The sequence below is a fragment of the Panicum virgatum genome, chromosome 3K, assembly GCF_016808335.1.
Source record: "Panicum virgatum strain AP13 chromosome 3K, P.virgatum_v5, whole genome shotgun sequence".
NCBI classification, from domain to species: domain Eukaryota; kingdom Viridiplantae; phylum Streptophyta; class Magnoliopsida; order Poales; family Poaceae; genus Panicum; species Panicum virgatum.
The window spans coordinates 25,651,642-25,669,236 of NC_053138.1; the positions used below are offsets into that span (position 1 = coordinate 25,651,642).

Below are 17,595 nucleotides of genomic sequence, written 5' to 3' on the forward strand. Positions count from 1 at the left end.
CGCGCTCGGCTGGCCTGGGGCGTCGCCGGCCGCGGCCGCCAGGACCGTCGGGTCGGACTCGGACGCCGAGGCGACGGTGAGGAGGACAAGCGGGAGGAGCGGCAGGAGACCGCTGAGGCGGCGCGGGGAGGCCATGGAGGTGGCTGGTTTCTTGCTTGGACCTGCTCTTGTTTCTCGGAGGTGGTTGCTGACGAGGAGGTTTATAAGGAACTCTAGTTTTGGAATTGGAATCGTGAGCGAGATGGATTTGGATTTAAGTTTGGGTTGATGGGGATCGGGAGGAGCTGTCAGGTGTGATCATGTCGCAATCGGTTTGGTTTGGCGTGAGGGTATGGGCTGAGCCGGCTTGCGATCCACGTCGGACACGGACAGCTCTCGCAGCTTGCTCACACGCTTGCATCTGCACAACGCGTGCCAACCAGCAACCAACACGCATGCAAGGAAGTCAAGGGCTCAGGCGCATTTCAGCAACATCGTCACAATACCAGATCATTCAGACATTATTTGATCCACCAAAGCATGTTTTCCCATCAAACTACCATGCAGAGCATTGTCTGTGCTGTGTAAATGAACCCATTGTATCTGATCACAACTGCTTTATGCCAAGCAGACATCTGAAGCAATTTCCGGGCACAAAATACACCTAGGCCAAAGGGTGAGGCAGCTTACAGTCCAAATTAGGCCACACCTTGGGTAGGGCCAGGCAAAGCATCGGTTTTGCTCGGTGACTGGGTTTTTAGATTGGTGGGGCAGGGGTGGGGGTAGGATGTTATTTGTTACAAAGGACTAAATCTATTTACAACTAAGAAGTCCTCTCCCCCTTTCCGCGATATAAGTCCATCTAGTCATCTAACATGAGGCCCTGTATTTGGCACGGCCCCATTGATCACCTGCAGAGCATCTATGAGCGAGATGGCGGTGTCGCTAGTTTGGCCTGTCTTCCAGACTCTGAAATCATTGGGGAGGTAGCCATTGTTCCACCAACCGTGCAGTCGCTCCAATGAAAAAGGCCCTTGCACGTCGCCTTGAGGATCGATGTAATGCCACAAGCAACTGTGCACTGAGCCTTCCCCCTTCACCTTCACGTTTCTGTGGACTCCGCCTGATATGTTATTTGTCTTGTGTTGCGCATCATGAGTATCACTGGCATCATTGGCTTCTAGATCAATAATTGCTGTCTGTCCACTTCTTTGACACGGATGATCATCATCTTCTTCTTCAATGATAATAATATCAGCAGCTGAAACAAGTGGAAAGGAGAGGGGGGGAATTTAAACTTCAGAGAAATACCATGCTAAATCAATCAGCAAGTAACAACAAACTAGCAGCAACAAGAAAGTCAGGTATGACTTTATATGACTGAAAATAGCTCTGCCTCCAAAAAGAAGTTAAACGACAGACTAGTAAGAACAAACCTTTAGCACCCTGCTCTTGAACACATGACTTTTGTGGCTGTATGAAGTCCAAATAAGGAAGAGTGTCAGGTAGCTCAACATGGTGTGCGCGTCACAAAATACAGCAGCAGCAAGAGGAAAGGTAATAGAAGACCATCCTCAAAAAATTATTTCAGACAAACCTTCGGTGCTCCGCCTTTGAACATTCACTCCAGCTGTATCACCATCAACACCTCCATCAGCACCTACATCATGCAAAATGAAAAGTGAAAACAAGAAAACCAGGCATTAGTATTTCTCCAAAATGCAAAGCAAGATGCCTCAATCAAGTTACACATTTAGACATGCCAGGTTAGTATAAGCTAATCTTTAGCACCCAGGTTTTGAACAGATGGAATACCACATACATTATTGGATGCATGATGATGCAAATACTCAGATATCTCAGAATAAAAAAAAATGTAATGGCACCATGGCAGATACACATGCAGCGGAAAGGGTGCTAGAAGACGGATCAAGTATGTGAAAAGACAGGTAACAAGATAAAACCTTCAGTGTCCTGTTTCTGAGTATCCATTACAGCTGTACCACCACTAGTGTAGGTGTTAGTAGCTGCATCAAACAATAATAGAAATGAGAACAAGTAAGGTAGCTGAATCCTCATGCTCCATTTTTAAATCCTACAGACAGCAAAGCATAATCCACGACTCAGGGATTTTATTACATTATAATTAAGGAAAAAATGGTTGACATTGAAAGATCCTCGTTTTAGAAATACACCGCCGAACTGATTCAATACACTTTAATACCATTGAAAACTGTTAGGAAATTTACCACTCCATTACATTTTCCATCCCTCCTCCGCCTTCTGCATTGCAGCCAACTCATCTTCAGCGTTCTCTGTTCTAGCAAGTTCGTCCTCTGCATCTCTGGTCCAGGCTGCCGCCACGCTGCAATTCAGACTGCCGTGATCTGTCACGGCCCACCTCCACCCACGTCCATAGCTCAGATTTGCCGAACACCACCAAGCACCCTAGCCATCCTCCACATGCAGCACGCCCCATCCTGGCTTCGTCGCACACCGCCACAACCCAGGCAGTCTCCACTCTCCACCCATGGCTGCATCAGGGTTAGGCTCCGCCAGTCTGTCACACCCAGGCAAACCTCCGCGCGAGGCCACACCCCAGCTAAGCGCCACCAAAGGCTGCTGCGCTCCATCCAGCTTTCACCCACAGCCGAACCCTAACTTGACTCTGCCACAGGCCACCGCAGATTTTTGCACCTATGGGCTGCTGAGAACAACTATGGCACAGCTGACGCACGACGACGAGCTCGATTGGTTGAAGACTCCTTTGGCCATCAACAAGCTCAGCTTGGGCTGGGGCACAGCTCGATTGGGCAGACTGCAGCTTCAATTTGAGTATTTGACAACTGAGCGGCACAAAGGTTTGATTTGAGTTCCAAGCTGCTTAATTTGGGGGGGAAGACTGTAGAACAAGGGCAGCAGGGGACCGCGCGCTAGGGCACAGCCAGAGCCGGACGGATGGGAACAAGCCAGCAACGTTTGCAGATAGACGATAACAGCGCTTGTATCACATCTGACGGAAAAATGAACTGATGGAAGGAAAACGTGATGGACTGGCATATGTCAAAAAGATGGGATCTTTCAATGGTATTGAAATGTACAAAGTCAGTTCGGTGGTATATTTCTAAAAGTGTCATCTTTTTGTTACAGATGAAGATAGAATGAACAGAGAGAGGAAGAATAGAAGAGTCGTAGCTCTGTTGTCTACATGAAGAAGATATGTACATGGGCCATATGGGCCTATAGTGTACGGGCCTTCATATTCCTAACACCCCCCTTCAAACTCATGGCGAAAGCGGAGGATTCGAAGCATTGAGTTTGAGTAAGTGAAGCCGATGTTGCTCCCGAGTTTGTGCTTTGGTGAAGAAGTCTGTCAATTGCAGTTCTGACGGTACATACTGAAGATCAATTGTTTTCTGATGACAGTGAGATCGCGTAAATGAGGCATCCACACCAATATGCTTTGTAAGTTCATGCTTTACTGGATCATTGGCAATCTGTATGGCTCCAGTATTATCACAAAGAAGAGGTGTGGGGGCCTCACAAGAAATACCAAAATCATTTAACAACCATCGAAGCCATACAATCTCTGAAGTTGTAGTGGCGAGTGCTCTAAGTTCTGCCTCTGTGCTGGATCGAGATACAGCTGCTTGCTTCTTGGACTTCCATGCAAGAGGAGAAGAGCCAAGAAGAATGCAATAACCTGTGATAGAACGACGATCTATTGGATCACTCGCCCAAGTTGAGTCTGAGTAAGCATGAAGCTGAAGCGGACTATCACGAGCATAGAGCAAACACTGAGATGATGTCCCCCTTAAATATCTCAACACACGAATCAAATGTCCAAAATGAACCGAAGTAGGAGCACTCACAAACTGACTCAGAATATAGACTGCATGAGCAATATCGGGTCTAGTAACAGTGAGATAAACAAGACTGCCCACAATATGCCGATATCGAGAGGGATCCTCAAGAGGTGTACCGTCATTAGGGCGAAGCTGCAGGTGAAGATCCATAGGTGTTGCAGTCGTCCGATTATCAGTAATTCCAGAACAAGCAATAAGATCTTGTATGTATTTAGACTGAGAAAGGTAGTATCCCTTTGCAGAATGTATAACCTCAATTCCTAAGAAATAGCTGAGAGGATCCAAATCAGACATATGAAATTGCTCACTAAGCTGCTGCTTTAGCTGAGAAATATATTCCACATCATCTCCTGTTATCAACATATCATCAACGTATAAAAGCAGCAAAGTACGTCCACGTGGACAGACATGGATAAATAAGGCAGGATCATGTTCACTAGGGGAAAAACCAGCAGCCCGAACCACAGTAACAAAGCGCTCAAACCAAGCATAAGGAGCTTGTTTAAGGCCATATAAAGCACGACGAAGTCGACAAACATGTCCTGAAGGAGCATCAACACCTGGGGGTGGCTGCATATAAATTTCCTCATGCAAGTCACCATGAAAAAAAGAAAAGCATTCTTAACATCCATCTGAGAGATACTCCAAGGAGAAATAGCAGCCACTGCAATCAAAGTACGAACAGTAGTCATATGAGCAACAGGAGCAAATGTCTCATCATAATCTCGTCCCTGAATCTGTTGGAACCCTCTGACAACAAGACGTGCCTTATATCTCTCAATAGAACCATCTGACTTGGTCTTAATTTTGAATACCCACTTACATGTAATGGGTGTCGCATGCGACGGTAATGGAACAATATCCCAAGTGCATGTACGATCAAGAGCAGCAAGCTTTTCAGACATAGCAAGCTGCCACTCTGGAATACAAGAAGCTTCTTGATAAGTAGATGGCTCAACAATAACAGCATTCACATGTGGAAATCTCAACTTGGCAGGAAGCTCAATAGTAGTGCGATCCCGTAGATTATATCGTGGACCAGCCTGTAACTCATCAGAGATAGCATGTGACTCATCAATATTGTCAGATTCAGCTAAAACAGGAGTATCAGGACTGGTCAAGGAGGTAGGACTAGGCGGAAGCCCTGTGTGACGAGTGTAGACATGTGTTATAGGTGGTTTAGAGGGCGGAGGTGGTGGAGTGGATGTAGCGGAAGGAATAGGATCAGGAATAAGGGTAACAGGAGGTGGTGGTGGTGGTGGTGGTGGTATGGCAGCATCACTAGATGAAATGGGAGGAAGAAAAAGAAATGATGTGGACTCTGTGGGAGAATATGAGGGCTGGGTAGAGGGGTTATAGAAGAAAGGACGATTCTCAACAAATGTCACATCACGAGAGATACGCATGCGACGCGAGGAAGGATCATAGCAACAATAACCCTTGTGCTCGGGGCTATATCCCAGAAAAACACATTCAACAGACTGAGCGGTCAACTTAGTTCTCTCACGAGATGCAAGTAAGACATAGCATGTGCACCCAAACACTCGGAGATGGTCATAGTTAGGAGGTATATCAAAAAGAATCTCACCAGGACATTTTCCAGCAAGTTTGGAGGAAGGTTGCCGATTAATAAGATAAATAGCAGTTGAGACAGCTTCTCCCCAAAAATGAGACGGCACAAAAGATGCAATGAGAAGTGTCCGAGCAGTCTCAATAAGATGGCGATGTTTACGCTCAGCAACACCATTCTGAGCATGAGCCCCTGCACATGAGAGCTGAGCAAGGGTGCCCTCGAATGTGAGAAACTGGCGAAAAGCTGAAGACAAGTATTCACCTCCAGAATCAGAACGAAAAACTCTAATAGCAGTAGAAAATTGAGTGTGCACCATGCAAGCAAAGGACTGGTAAATAGAGCACAGTTGAGATCGATGTTTCATAAAATAGATCCAAGTGTATCGAGAATAGTCATCAATGAAAATGACATAGTAATTGTGACCACCCTTAGAAGCAAAAGGTGAAGGACCCCAGACATCTGAGTGAATAAGATCAAAAGGTCGAGTAGAATGAGAAGTACTACTAGAATATGGGAGTTGTACCTGTTTACCAAGCCTGCAACCCTTGCAGTGGAAACTAGAATCAATAGGAATACGACCAAGACGACCCTCATGGATCAGCGTAGACAATCGAGACCCACATAGGTGGCCAAGACGATGATGCCACTTGGCGAAAGATGAAGCTGATGATGACACAGCTAGTGACACACGAGTGGTGGAAGAAGGAAGATGTAAAGTGTCCAGAACATAGAGGTTAGAAGAATCTCTACGGCGATGACCAGCCCCAATCACACTTCCACTCTGACGATCTTGGATAAAACATGACGAATTATCAAATCCAACAAAGCAGTTCATATCAGCTATTTGACCCACTGATAGAAGATTCATAGATAGCTGAGGTACACAGGAAACATCGAGTATATAAAAAAGGGGAGAGTGAAGAGAACCCTGATGAGTAACATGACATGATGTACCATCAGCAGTGTGGATAGAAGTAACATTAGTGACTGGTTTACATGCTACCAACTTAGACTTGTCAGACGTCACATAAAAAGAAGCCCCTGAATCCAGAATCCAAGACTGCGAAGCAATGTTCTGAGAGGCAGCAGCAATCGACACAGTTCCACAAGTATGAACCCCAACATCAAGTTTGATATCACTAGCCATAACACTGGATTGCAACATGTTGAAGAAATGTTGATACTTGTACTCAAATCAGAGAATTTGGGCAGTGACTATTCTTGAAGAGAAGCGGCACCAATAAGCAATGATGGTGATGTCACGGATGCAGACCACCAGTATGCAGCGGCAATATAGAAGAACTAAGGAGCCAGTGGCAGAGAGCACCAGACCAGATAGACGTATGACTGCTACTCCACGACAGCCGATGCACAAGAACAATCACACCAGCAGATAGCAACAGCTAGCAGAAATAGGCCCAATTTGAATCACGGCACCAAATCCAATACTTCCCGAGAAAAACAAAAGTGGCATCCGCAAGCAGAGCAGAGACAGACAGCTTGGAGGAGTCCAGCAGCACAACCGCACCGCCCCCCCCCCCCCTCTCCCTCTTCTGCACTGCGGAGGCGGCAAGGAAGGAGGCCTAGACAGACAGCCTCGACGGACGGCGCCAAGGCGAACAGCAGGCAGCCCGCAACGTGCGGATCCGCGACGGCGAAGGGCCGCGACGGGCGGCGGACGCGAGGCCGCGATGGGCGGCGGACGCGAGGCTGCAGGCGGCGGACTGGAGGCTGCGATGGGCGGACGGCGGCAGCAATAGGCGGCGGATGAGACGGGCAGCCGGACAAGTCGCCGTCACGACAGGTGGCTGGCGGCCGGCGGCCGGCGGCCGGCAGCAGAAAAAAAATGAATCTCGGGCGGGGCTATCGAACCCGCTCTGATACCATGTTACAGATGAAGATAGAATGAACAAAGAGAGGAAGAATAGAAGAGTCGTAGCTCTGTTGTCTACATGAAGATATGTACATGGGCCATATGGGCCTATAGTGTATGGGTCTTCATATTCCTAACACTTTTGATGTCATGGAACCAGTTTATCCTATAATTAATGAGCAAAACATTGGACAGACTAAGTTTATCCTATATCATATGGCAAAATTAGTTAAGAGTACCATTTGGGCACGGATAGCTCCTTAGTGTTAAGTTCCAAAGTCTTTGATGTCACAAATAAACAGGTGCAATGAGTTATTGAGCTGTTTCTCACTACCAAACTACCAACTAAAAATTTATATCAAAGAGACAACTTCACAGAATCAAAGCAAATGTATGCAGTGGCGAAGCCACCACTAGGGCGAGCTAGGGCGGCCGCCCTAGGTCCGCCTGGCCGGGATTCCCACGGGAGCTGAGGACGACGCGGCGACGCCGTCGGCCGTCGGCTAGTCCGGGCGCCCCGATGTGGCGCCTCGCCGGTGGTGATTGGTGAAGATGGGGCTGGGCAGGCGTCGTGGCCTCGTGGGCTTCGGCTGGAGGCTCGTCACTCGTGGCTGGACTGGGCCGCGGCCATCGGCCCAGCAGGCAGATAGGCACCCAGGACTCTAGGTCTCCCGTTTTCCCTTCCCCATTCCCCGCTCGTCGGCTCTTCCTCGCTGCGCCGCAGCGCTCGGCCGCTCCGCTCGCCACCTGCCGACCTGCGGGCTGCGGCCTGCGGTGCCATGCCGGCGGGAGGCGGCTGGCCTTGCCCCCCTCGCACGGCACGCAGCCAGCCCGCCTCCGGCCTCCCGAGTCCCGACGGCTCCCTGTTCCCAGGTGGCCAGGCGCGCAGCCGCTAGGCCGCCGGGCGCCAGCGCCGGCCAGGCCTCCAGGCCCCAGTGCGGCAGCGCCCAGCCGCTCGACGGAGCAGCGCTTGGCCTCGGCTTGCTACAGTAGCCGCCCTAGGTGATTTCTGGGGCTGGCTTCGCCGCTGAATGTATGTTGAATAAGCAAACCTTCAGATTTTTCTTCTGATAAACTTTTCAAGGAAAGCTCTCTCTTCCCGACAGTACCTACAACAAATTACAGTGCAACCCTTTATATTTTCCTTCTGAAGAAACATTCAAGCAAAGAATTCTCCCCCAATCAGTACCAAAACAAAAGGATTAACCTCCTATAGAAGTTCAAAACAGAAGTGCTGGTCATATTAAGCAAATGCAAAACCTTTGAATTTTTCTTGAGCGCAGCTCTTCAGAAGTGATGCTCTTTTCCCATTGTTACCTACCCAAAAAGAAAATATCATAATGTTCGCCTCTCATTAAATGCAGTTGAAAGCAAATTATATAAGCAAACCTTTATATTTTTCTTCTGAGCATCTTTTCAAAGAAACAATGCTTTCTGCATTGGTACCTGCAAAAAGGTAAATGGTGTTTGCTTCACATTTAATAAAAAATGTTACTGAAAAAAATCAATGATATAAACAAGAGAATGCCAAAAAGAGTAGTGACTCCTTTCAGTCAATGTGATGTATCTAATGACCTACTTTTAGTGTCTTTGTATTCAAAATAAAGAACACTACACGAGGCAACCCTAGTGTAAAGTTATATAAATTAACATCACAAACCTAAGCAAAAAAAAAGAGAGAGAAAAAGATAGCAGAAAGGAAAACTGATGATGCAAAGAGCAGAGAGAACTGATGATGCAAAGAAAATATCAAGTGTGTCCAGAATTTATTTCTGTTGATTTCTCTGAATAGACTTAACGTGACACAGATTCAACTGAGTAACAATTAGCAATCATAGAAAATCCTGGCCAACAATTCCTAGGAGTGTCACCTTGAAAAGCAACAGTGCTCTTCTTAGTAGACTTGTCTCTTGTTGTAACTTGAACTTCAGTATCTTTACCATCTTCCATCTCTGGAATAACTGGTGGGACCTCTTCAAGTAGACGTTGTTGTTCAGATGGTTTGTGTAAGAGCTGTTTCTTATCCAGGTATGCATCCTTAGTAAAATATAACCAGTCAAGGATATAACAGTACATCACAAAGTTCACTTGAGTCTAAAGTACATTAACAATCATAAACATGGAAACAAGATTGAATTAAGCATTAAGAAACATCACTTCATGATCAAAAGAGCTCATGCAGCAAGGATATTCCTGTCTCCAACCTTTCTCGTTCGCCTTGTCAATTAATCTATCTAGTCTCTGAAGTTCTTTATTGATCCACTGAAAGAGAGTAATGGCCACTCGGTTACAATCTCTAACAAACAAATAATAGGTGAAATTAATAGAGTATCTGTAAGAAAACATTTCTGAGAGCCAAAAGTGCAGATCTTAGTGCAACCAAGTAATCAGAATTGAGATGCAAATTGTGATTATTGACTTAACAGAAAAGGAAGTTTAGCCCAATTCAAAACGCAATCATTTTTCAGTACAAGATAATGTGCAAAGTTAATCTGATATTGTAGCATACTTACATGACTCATGATGTCCCTGCGTAAGCTTCTTGCTTTATCCTCAAGATCACCCTGTTGAATCCAGCAAGTTAAGACGACTAGAAGAACCTTAGCACATAAGTCAGACAAAATACTCAATAAAACAAACAAGCATATGCCCAAACAGGAGATGTTACAAGTAACGGCGACTAAACGATGAAACAAGTAAGATCAATCACAGCGGAGACACACGATTTTACGTGGAAAACCCCTCCAATGAGAAGGGGGAAAACCACGGGCGCCAGCCAGCAACACTTCTCACTATTTTCAAGAGTTTTGGGTTACAACGCCGTATGGCGGCTTACAAGAGAATAATCTCGGTGAAAACCCTAACAAGGGCCTCCGCTACGCTCCGTCAGAAGTCGGCCTTTATCATGGGCGATTGAATTTGGAACATATCCAACAGGAGAAAATTCTCTCCAGTATTGTTTGCTGGTAGTTTTACAAATACAGCACTGAAAGACTTCAAATACAAATAATAATCCATGACATGATTTGGTGTAAGCATTATGAACATGCAATACTTGATAGCGTAGTTAGAGCAATGTCTAAGGTATATCAATGCAAATTCCTTCAGAAATTGTACCCAAACATCAAATTACTGTGATACTGGATCATCAGTTCATCGATAAAGATACAACTGTCAGACAGGAAAAGGTTCTGGTGGCTCTTTTATTATTCAATGCAATGCACCAAAGAATGAGATGGCATCTGGCTTTATAGAAGTAGGCACATGACTCTTGTTGTTTTTCATCTCTACCCTAACCCAACTTGTTTGGGCCTAAAAGGCATTCTGGCAGTTTATTGATTTGTTTTTTCTAGCTATCACCAAAGAGTGCCTATCAAACGAACCTCAATGCTTGGTGTTATCATCTACTACTGCACCGCCAGGAAACAAGAAAAACGAGTAACTTACCACAGTATACCTTTCAAAGGATTCATTCTGGGCCTGCAAACGAAGATCTTCACATTCTTCCTGTTATAATAAACAATAAAACGTTTTGCATAGCATCATGCATGCATTGAAAAAAAAAGAAATTGAAAGGGAGGAAACTAACATTTCAAATGAGAAATAACAATAATAACTGCAGTTTGATAGTTAATCAATGTTTTAAATCGCGGGCTATTGCATTTAGTGGTGCCCATCTCTAAACACTAGTGATAGCGCCGCTAAGCAATTTAGGGATCTTGTAAAACCTGCAGCTTAAAGTACAAAATAATCCTCCATTATGTGGGACCCACCAGCCACCCCCCAGCCTTATCCTAACATTCTTATCTCCTGCCCTGCCTGGAGCTCACCATGGGATAGAACGCCATGAGCTCACTTCCAGCTTTGTTTCTCGCTCAGGGTGCCTTGTCGCTACCTCAAGCAGCGCGGCACCATCATCGCATCGAGAATTGCTGCAAGCAACCGTGCTCGCCTCGCCGACTTCCTACCTCACCTCACAGCAAGCTTCTGCCGTTTTCCTCCCCTTCCATGTGAGCGCCACCAGCCTGCCACCATCGAGCTTTCCTCTCCTTCCGCATGAGCGCTGCCAGCACGATTCGCACAAGGCCGGCAAGCAAAACAGAATGGCGGCGCTAAAATCCTATCACCGCTAAAAAAGGTGCAGGTAGAAATATGTCCCCCTATTCAACAGCAGCTATCAAAATCTGTCAGCACACATGAGGGCACAGTAAATCGTACCTCATCAAAATCTTCATCTGACAACATGGAGATGTTGACGTCAGGCATGTTCAAAATACATAAAAGAACATTTGCTGTGTCTTTTATCTCATATTCTTCAGTGGTTTTCCTAATGCCTGTTGTGCATATCTTTGATGAGCAAAGAATGAACAAATATTTGGATGCTAAAAGCTGCGGAGCACAGATGAAGCATATATGGAATACACCACTGTTTTTTATTCAATCCACAGAAAGACAACGACCAATGCACAACAAAATAAAAGGAGCATATGCATGAGAAGCTGATCTAATCATCTGCTAAAAGAATGGCAACGATGCAGTCAAATTAAGCATGGAATGGCAAAAGCTCAAACACAGAATGCTAAAAGGGGGGATCCCATAAAAACGACGAGCATTACCTGTTACTTTTCCAAACCGGTACAACATTTTATGCTTTTGGAAACTGTAATCTTTGGGATCATTCTTTATTCTAACGAAACAGCCAACAACTTTACTTTCAAATGTAGCTGGCTCCTTTAGTAGGTCCATAACTAATGATCTCCTCAAATAGATTAGATTAATGTTATCACGAACAAGAGCAGCAAAACATCTCTTGTTTATTTCAGGAGTACGCTTCAGGGTACTGGGCTGACAGCTCACAGTACGAGCTTTCTTTGTCATAACTGAATCACTGTTATCATCAGAACTAGCAAGGATTTCATCATCTGATATCATGTTTGCAGCAATATGCTTTTCTAACAAGTAATATATCTTGTTGTACTTTACTTTTGATTTCCTAAACAAAAGCTGGAGCTTGTCATCACAAATGACAAGTTTTTTCTTATCTTTTTGCAATAAATCTTTTTTTCGAATGTAGTCCTTCACCACTTCAGCAGCACGATATTGATCTAGAGTTTCTGATGTATCTTTCCCAATGGACAAAAGGAATTCAATGAGCTCTTTCGAAGCCCAGCCCATAAAGCCATTCCTCATTGACTTGCCTTTCTTCAGGAAAGATTTTATTTTCATTGTCGTTCCATTTAATTTGGCTCGGGCAGACGGCTCTTCACCATCATCATCACTATTGCCCACAAAGTCATCGTCTGAGCTGTGTTCTTCATCGTGAAGTTTTTCTAAATCTGAATCTTGTTTGCAGTTCTGGCCTCTTTTCAGAATAGCATATGCTTCTTCAAGTTTATCCAGAGTCAAGCCCTCCTTGTCTCTAACTATTTCCCAATACTCCTTGAATAGAAATTCATAAGTTTCCCTGTCATTGAAATCAGCCCTCCCCTAGAAAATGCAGAGTTACTACCATTATATATATGCACATACAAGAGGAGTGAGAAAAACAGAGATTCTACATAGCATAGACTGCCTTGACTCAAAAAAAATAGCCTCTGAAATTTAAGCTACCCTAGATTAATTCTAAAAAGAAATGTTTAGAAATATGAAAGAAACAAGGCCTGCTAAATAACATTTGCAGGAACCGGCTACAACCACAAGCCAACAATTACTTGCAGGGCACAAGGATATAAGTAATCTCCAGAAGATATCGACAAGCAAAAAACCACAAGTCAACAAATTATTCAGACCATAGAAACTTATAAGATATTAAGATATCTCCATAAGGTGGAACAAAAACAAAATAGCTAGAGTCTATCATAGGCTGAGGTAAGGTAGCGAAAAAAGTAAATGCCAGCATTGAGCGAAAACTCCAAAGCTTAAATTACTCTAGACTAATTTTCACCAAAAAAAAAACATGGAAGCAACTATTTTGTTAGAAGAGTGAAATGCACTTGGGGTCCTTAAAGGCACTTTCCTGCATTCTCACACAGGTCCATAAACTCTCAAAGTGAGGATCTGGGTTTAAACTTTTAACTGGTTCAGTCTAGGTCCTATTATGGACCTGGGACCCCGATTCTCACTTGGAGGCTTGGAGCGAACCACTTGAAAAGTTGAAGGACATATATTGTGAATTTGAGAGTTTATGGACCTAGGTGAGAGTCCGGGAAAAGTTGAAGAAGGACCCGTATGCATTTCACTCTTGTAAGAAACAGTCCTGTTAGCAACAGTTATAGGAACTTCCTAAAGCTGCAATCAAATCATTACTTCCAGTACAGAATATTATCAGATATTTCCAGATGACAAAATGGGGAGAACCAACAATAGTAAAAAAAATATATATGGCATGACAGTAGGGAAAACTAGGAAATTTCACAGAGGTCATGTAATTACCCCATCAGAGTCAACATCAACATTCTTCTCAATCATGATGACCATCCTTAAACAGTTACTGCAGAATCCCTTTGTCTTCCTCAGGACTGGGACGAATTCCGCCTGTGCCACACAACCTTGGCAGAAGGTGTTCTGTGGACAGCAGAAGCAATTGTAGCGGGAACGTCCTTCGCAAATAGAGCATGTATGCCATTCTGCAAATTTTAGTTTAGCCAATATTCTGTGAGACATAATCTGCTGCTTGCCCACTCTTAATCTTGGTCAAGGTTCAGCAGGCAGTCTGCAGCAGCTTGCAGCAATTCTTGACTTATGGCACTAGGCCACTATTGTACAAATAGTGATAGAAGTCATCAGCCATGCTGCTAGTGGCATGATCTGAGCAGTACTAGAGTAGTGGGGCTGTACTCAGCCATACCTTGTTGTACCTTAGAGTAGGTAGCAATTGTGTATAAATATGAATGCAATGCAATGTGAAAAGGTAGTTCATTTGCCACATCCTAGTGTCCAGCTCTCAGCCAACGCAGAGAGCAGTGTGCGTGTGTGTGCAGAGGAGCTCAGCTCTTCTTCAACCTTGAACTGAGGTGAGGGAGAGGGAGGTGAGCGTGTTGCTTACCTGGTCCTTGGGTTCCAGGGGCCAACATATTCAGGATAACTGATAATCTAGTGGGGAACTGAAGTACACAACACGCAAATGAAACCAGGAGCAAAAGTCACAACTGAAGTATATTTCCAGTTATGAGCTTTAGGTTTGATCCTGTGCCTATTAAGCGATTATTTCATTTATGTGTTCACCCAATTAGTTGGCTGCCAGAAAAATTGTAGGCTCATGTTTCCCAAAAAAACTCATTTTTCCAAATATTGAGCTGGATATTGCTGTCCCCAATCATACGATGCCTAGAGTAAGAAGAGGTAGCTAAAAAGAACAAAGAACAAAGAATAAGCAATGTATACTCTGATATGGTTTCTTTATTAAAAAGTAAGGGAGTGATTTGTCAAGACACATGCACTTTCACAACAATGATGCGCACTCATAGAAAGATTTAAGAAAGACCAACTAAATGCTCACCACAAATGAATTCTTCATCCGATTTGAGGAAGTCTACACTTTTCCCCACGCAACCAGGATGGTAAGCTTTGTGGCAGCTCCTGGAAGAAAGAAGAGAGATGACATAGTTGGTGAAAATCTCGGGGACACAGAAAAAGGGCTACAGCAATGATACATAGTAATTCAACACCTTATAGATGAATAATTAATAACAGCATGATACCAAGGGATAAAGTCAACATCATTGTCCAATTCAATGTCAATCAACAAACTTCACTACACTACACGACAACCTCGACGAACTCGCTATTTAAAAGGAATAACACCCCAACAGTCACTGTAATTCGATGAGTGAGCAACCGACAAGGTGACAACGTGCCCTGCAAGAAAAGGAGACTTGGCGCCAACGCCAACTCCGTTTCCAGCCTAGAGCTACAGCACTCACTACAAACTAAGGTTTTAAATCTCCAGCTATAGCTTCCACTATAGCGCCATATAGCTATTTGAGTCAGAGTACAGCTATTTGAACTCATGTATAATTTAGCCGCTATAGCTTCATTTAGCCCGCTATTAGTTGTTTTTAGAGTCCAGCCGCTAAACCCCTTAGACCGCTACTTAGAACCATGCTACAAACAGGGTGGATAAATCACAAACTGACAGGCAACAGGACTGATGATTGGTCGATGTTTGCATAACCCGGGTCCTTCCATCAACGGTTTGGGTCTTAGGGAAACACTGCACTAACCCCTACTAGCCCCGCAGCAGCAATGCCAAAGCGTGCGCACAGCCATACAAGCATCCTCCCGATTTTGCAGCTCCGCGAAAGCATGCGGCTTTGCTCATCCCCCAACGGCCCTACCTACGCGCACTCTATCTCGAGCCTCAGTCCCGCTGGCTCCGTAATCACCAACCAACACCACTTCCCCCTCTCCTCTCCGGGCGGCGCGCGGGATTACGAAACGAGATAGAGAGGGGAGGGAGCACCGCGGGCGGGCGAACCTGTAGTCGCAGATGCGGAGTTCGCCGCCGTCCTTGCAGACGAAGCAGAGGTCCTCGTCCTCCCCATCCCCCGGCCCCGCCTCCTCCTCCAGCTCCTCCTCCGTTACCCACCGCAGGCGCTTGCTCCCGCTCGCGCTCGCGCTCCCCCCGTCGCCGCCGCTGGCACGGCGGCGCCTCCCGCTCCTCGTCCGGTTCCCCATCGCCGCCCCCCACCCCAGCGGCGCCCGCCGGCCGGCGAAATCGACGCCGGTGCCGCGAGCCGGAACGCAGGGGAGCCGGATCGGACGCGAGATGCTCCTCGACGCTTACTAGTGCAATGTGGAATCGGATCCGGGCGGGGGGATGGGGATTTTCCTGGGTTTCCTCGACGGGGGATGCTCCGGCCGCTGTGGACGGTCTAAGTGCTTGGGGGACTGCGGGGTGCGGGCAGACGAGGCCGGCGAGGCAAGCGTGGCGGCGGGGGGTGGATTCCGAGGAGGGAGAGGTCGTCAAGTGTGTGGGCCTGGATGAGTCTCCTCTGCAGTAACTGCAGAGGGACTCGACCACTGCCGTGTGGCCCAGGTGATCTCCTGGCCCGCGTGACAGCGGCTCAGTCCTCCTGCAGTTACTGTAGAGGATTTGTTTCCGTGGGGGGTGGGGTGGGGTGTGCCCTGTGCGTGTGCCTCGGGGCTGAAGAGTGAGGCTAAACAGACCTGACTCCGTAAACTTAAAAAAAAACATCACATCGAATATTTCGAGAAATGTATGGAGTACTAAATGAAGTCTATTTACAAAACTTTTTGTATGGATAAATTGTAAATCGTGAGACAAATCTAATGAGCCTACTTAATCCATGATTTGCAATAGCGATGCTACAGTAATCATCCGCTAATTATTGACTAATCATAAATTAATTATCATTATTAGATTCGACTCGCGATTTACAACCCATCTATATAAAATATTTATAAATAGATTTTATTTAGTACTTCGAAAATTAGTAAGATCGCTGCCTCGGGTCTCTCCCTGCGGGCAGAGGTTCCGCGCACCGCTCCCCTGTGCACTCGCTCGGGTCTCTCCCTGCTGTTTCCGGATCATATCTATTACATCAGTGAGGAGCAGCAACCTATCCTAGAGAACCTAACTATTTTTTTCCTTGATGAATGATGATCACTAGGTAAATTGCGTGTTACGCCGCGCTCACTTGGAAATATAGAGCAAAATGATTAATATATTGTGGTTACGTATGCGTATAGAACAGAAAATAGGCTGATTGTTGCGTGTGGGCCAAATCCATGGCCCGCGTCGGGATTCCTCTCTTCAAGACACGAATGGGCTGATTGTTGCGTATGGGCTGAATCCATACCCCGCGTTGGGCTTCCTCTCTTCAGGACACGTGTCATGCCCACAACAGCCAGGCGCTCCGAGCCCTCCCTTTCCATGGTGTATAAGAGTAAGAGTATTCTTCTCGGGTACGCATGTCACAATGGGCTCCGGTCGCGTTTCACTGAGGTCGCGGAAACCTGTCGTTGTGTGGTGTGGCTTTCACGCGCTGCTCGTTTCGTTTCGTCTAGGCACAAGGCAGGCAGCCGCACGTCATGCGTGCCAAACCGGGGCCACAGCAAATAGGTGATCCAGAGTGTGAGCGGGCACCAGGGTTTGCAAAACCAGTGGGAACCGGTCAAACCGGTCCGGCTCGGTTCCGGTTTGGACCAATACCAAACCGGTCCAAATTCAAAATTCAAATTTGAATTCAAAAAAATGAAAAAATTTTAAAAAAATCCTAAAAATACTTCAAGGTGCGGCGAATCTAATGGTGTCAGATTTTCTCAAAAATTCGTTCATTTAG

The 17,595-nt window shown here is 45.7% G+C and overlaps 1 protein-coding gene across 4 annotated transcripts; it reads right to left on the minus strand.

The window, feature by feature from the left end:
- Positions 1 to 503: 503 nt before the first annotated feature.
- Positions 504 to 16,282, minus strand: LOC120698647 (uncharacterized protein At5g08430-like). 4 transcript variants are annotated; one of them, XR_005684974.1, is made up of 16 exons: positions 15,768 to 16,281; positions 14,790 to 14,869; positions 13,724 to 13,917; positions 11,908 to 12,778; positions 11,510 to 11,625; positions 10,739 to 10,798; positions 9,805 to 9,855; positions 9,483 to 9,553; positions 9,163 to 9,332; positions 8,681 to 8,737; positions 8,552 to 8,608; positions 2,229 to 8,318; positions 1,944 to 2,006; positions 1,577 to 1,639; positions 1,416 to 1,452; positions 504 to 1,240 (listed from the first exon to the last, which is right to left on the minus strand). XR_005684974.1 is itself a non-coding variant. In XM_039982348.1 (16 exons), exons 1-15 carry the CDS (start codon positions 15,965 to 15,967, stop codon positions 1,418 to 1,420), a joined length of 2,145 nt encoding a protein of 714 aa, XP_039838282.1. In that variant the 5' UTR covers positions 15,968 to 16,282; the 3' UTR covers positions 504 to 1,240; positions 1,416 to 1,417. The 4 variants fall into 4 exon arrangements, 3 of the variants coding, with proteins under 3 accessions (XP_039838282.1, XP_039838283.1, XP_039838284.1); XM_039982348.1 differs by lacking the exon at positions 2,229 to 8,318 and adding an exon at positions 8,344 to 8,400 and having other exon boundaries at positions 15,768 to 16,282; XM_039982349.1 differs by lacking the exon at positions 2,229 to 8,318.
- Between the last annotated feature and the right edge of the window lie 1,313 nt (positions 16,283 to 17,595).

Excerpts from the sequence above, each read along its gene's own strand:
- LOC120698647 (XM_039982348.1), bottom strand. The coding sequence starts at position 15,967 with ATGGGGAACCGGACGAGGAGCGGGAGGCGCCGCCGTGCCAGCGGCGGC. Across the intron at positions 9,333-9,482 it reads GAGAAAGGTTGGAGACAGGA|TAAGGATGCATACCTGGATA; the intron begins ATATCCTTGCTG and ends GTTATATTTTAC. Across the intron at positions 1,453-1,576 it reads TCAAAGGCGGAGCACCGAAG|CCACAAAAGTCATGTGTTCA; the intron begins GTTTGTCTGAAA and ends GACTTCATACAG.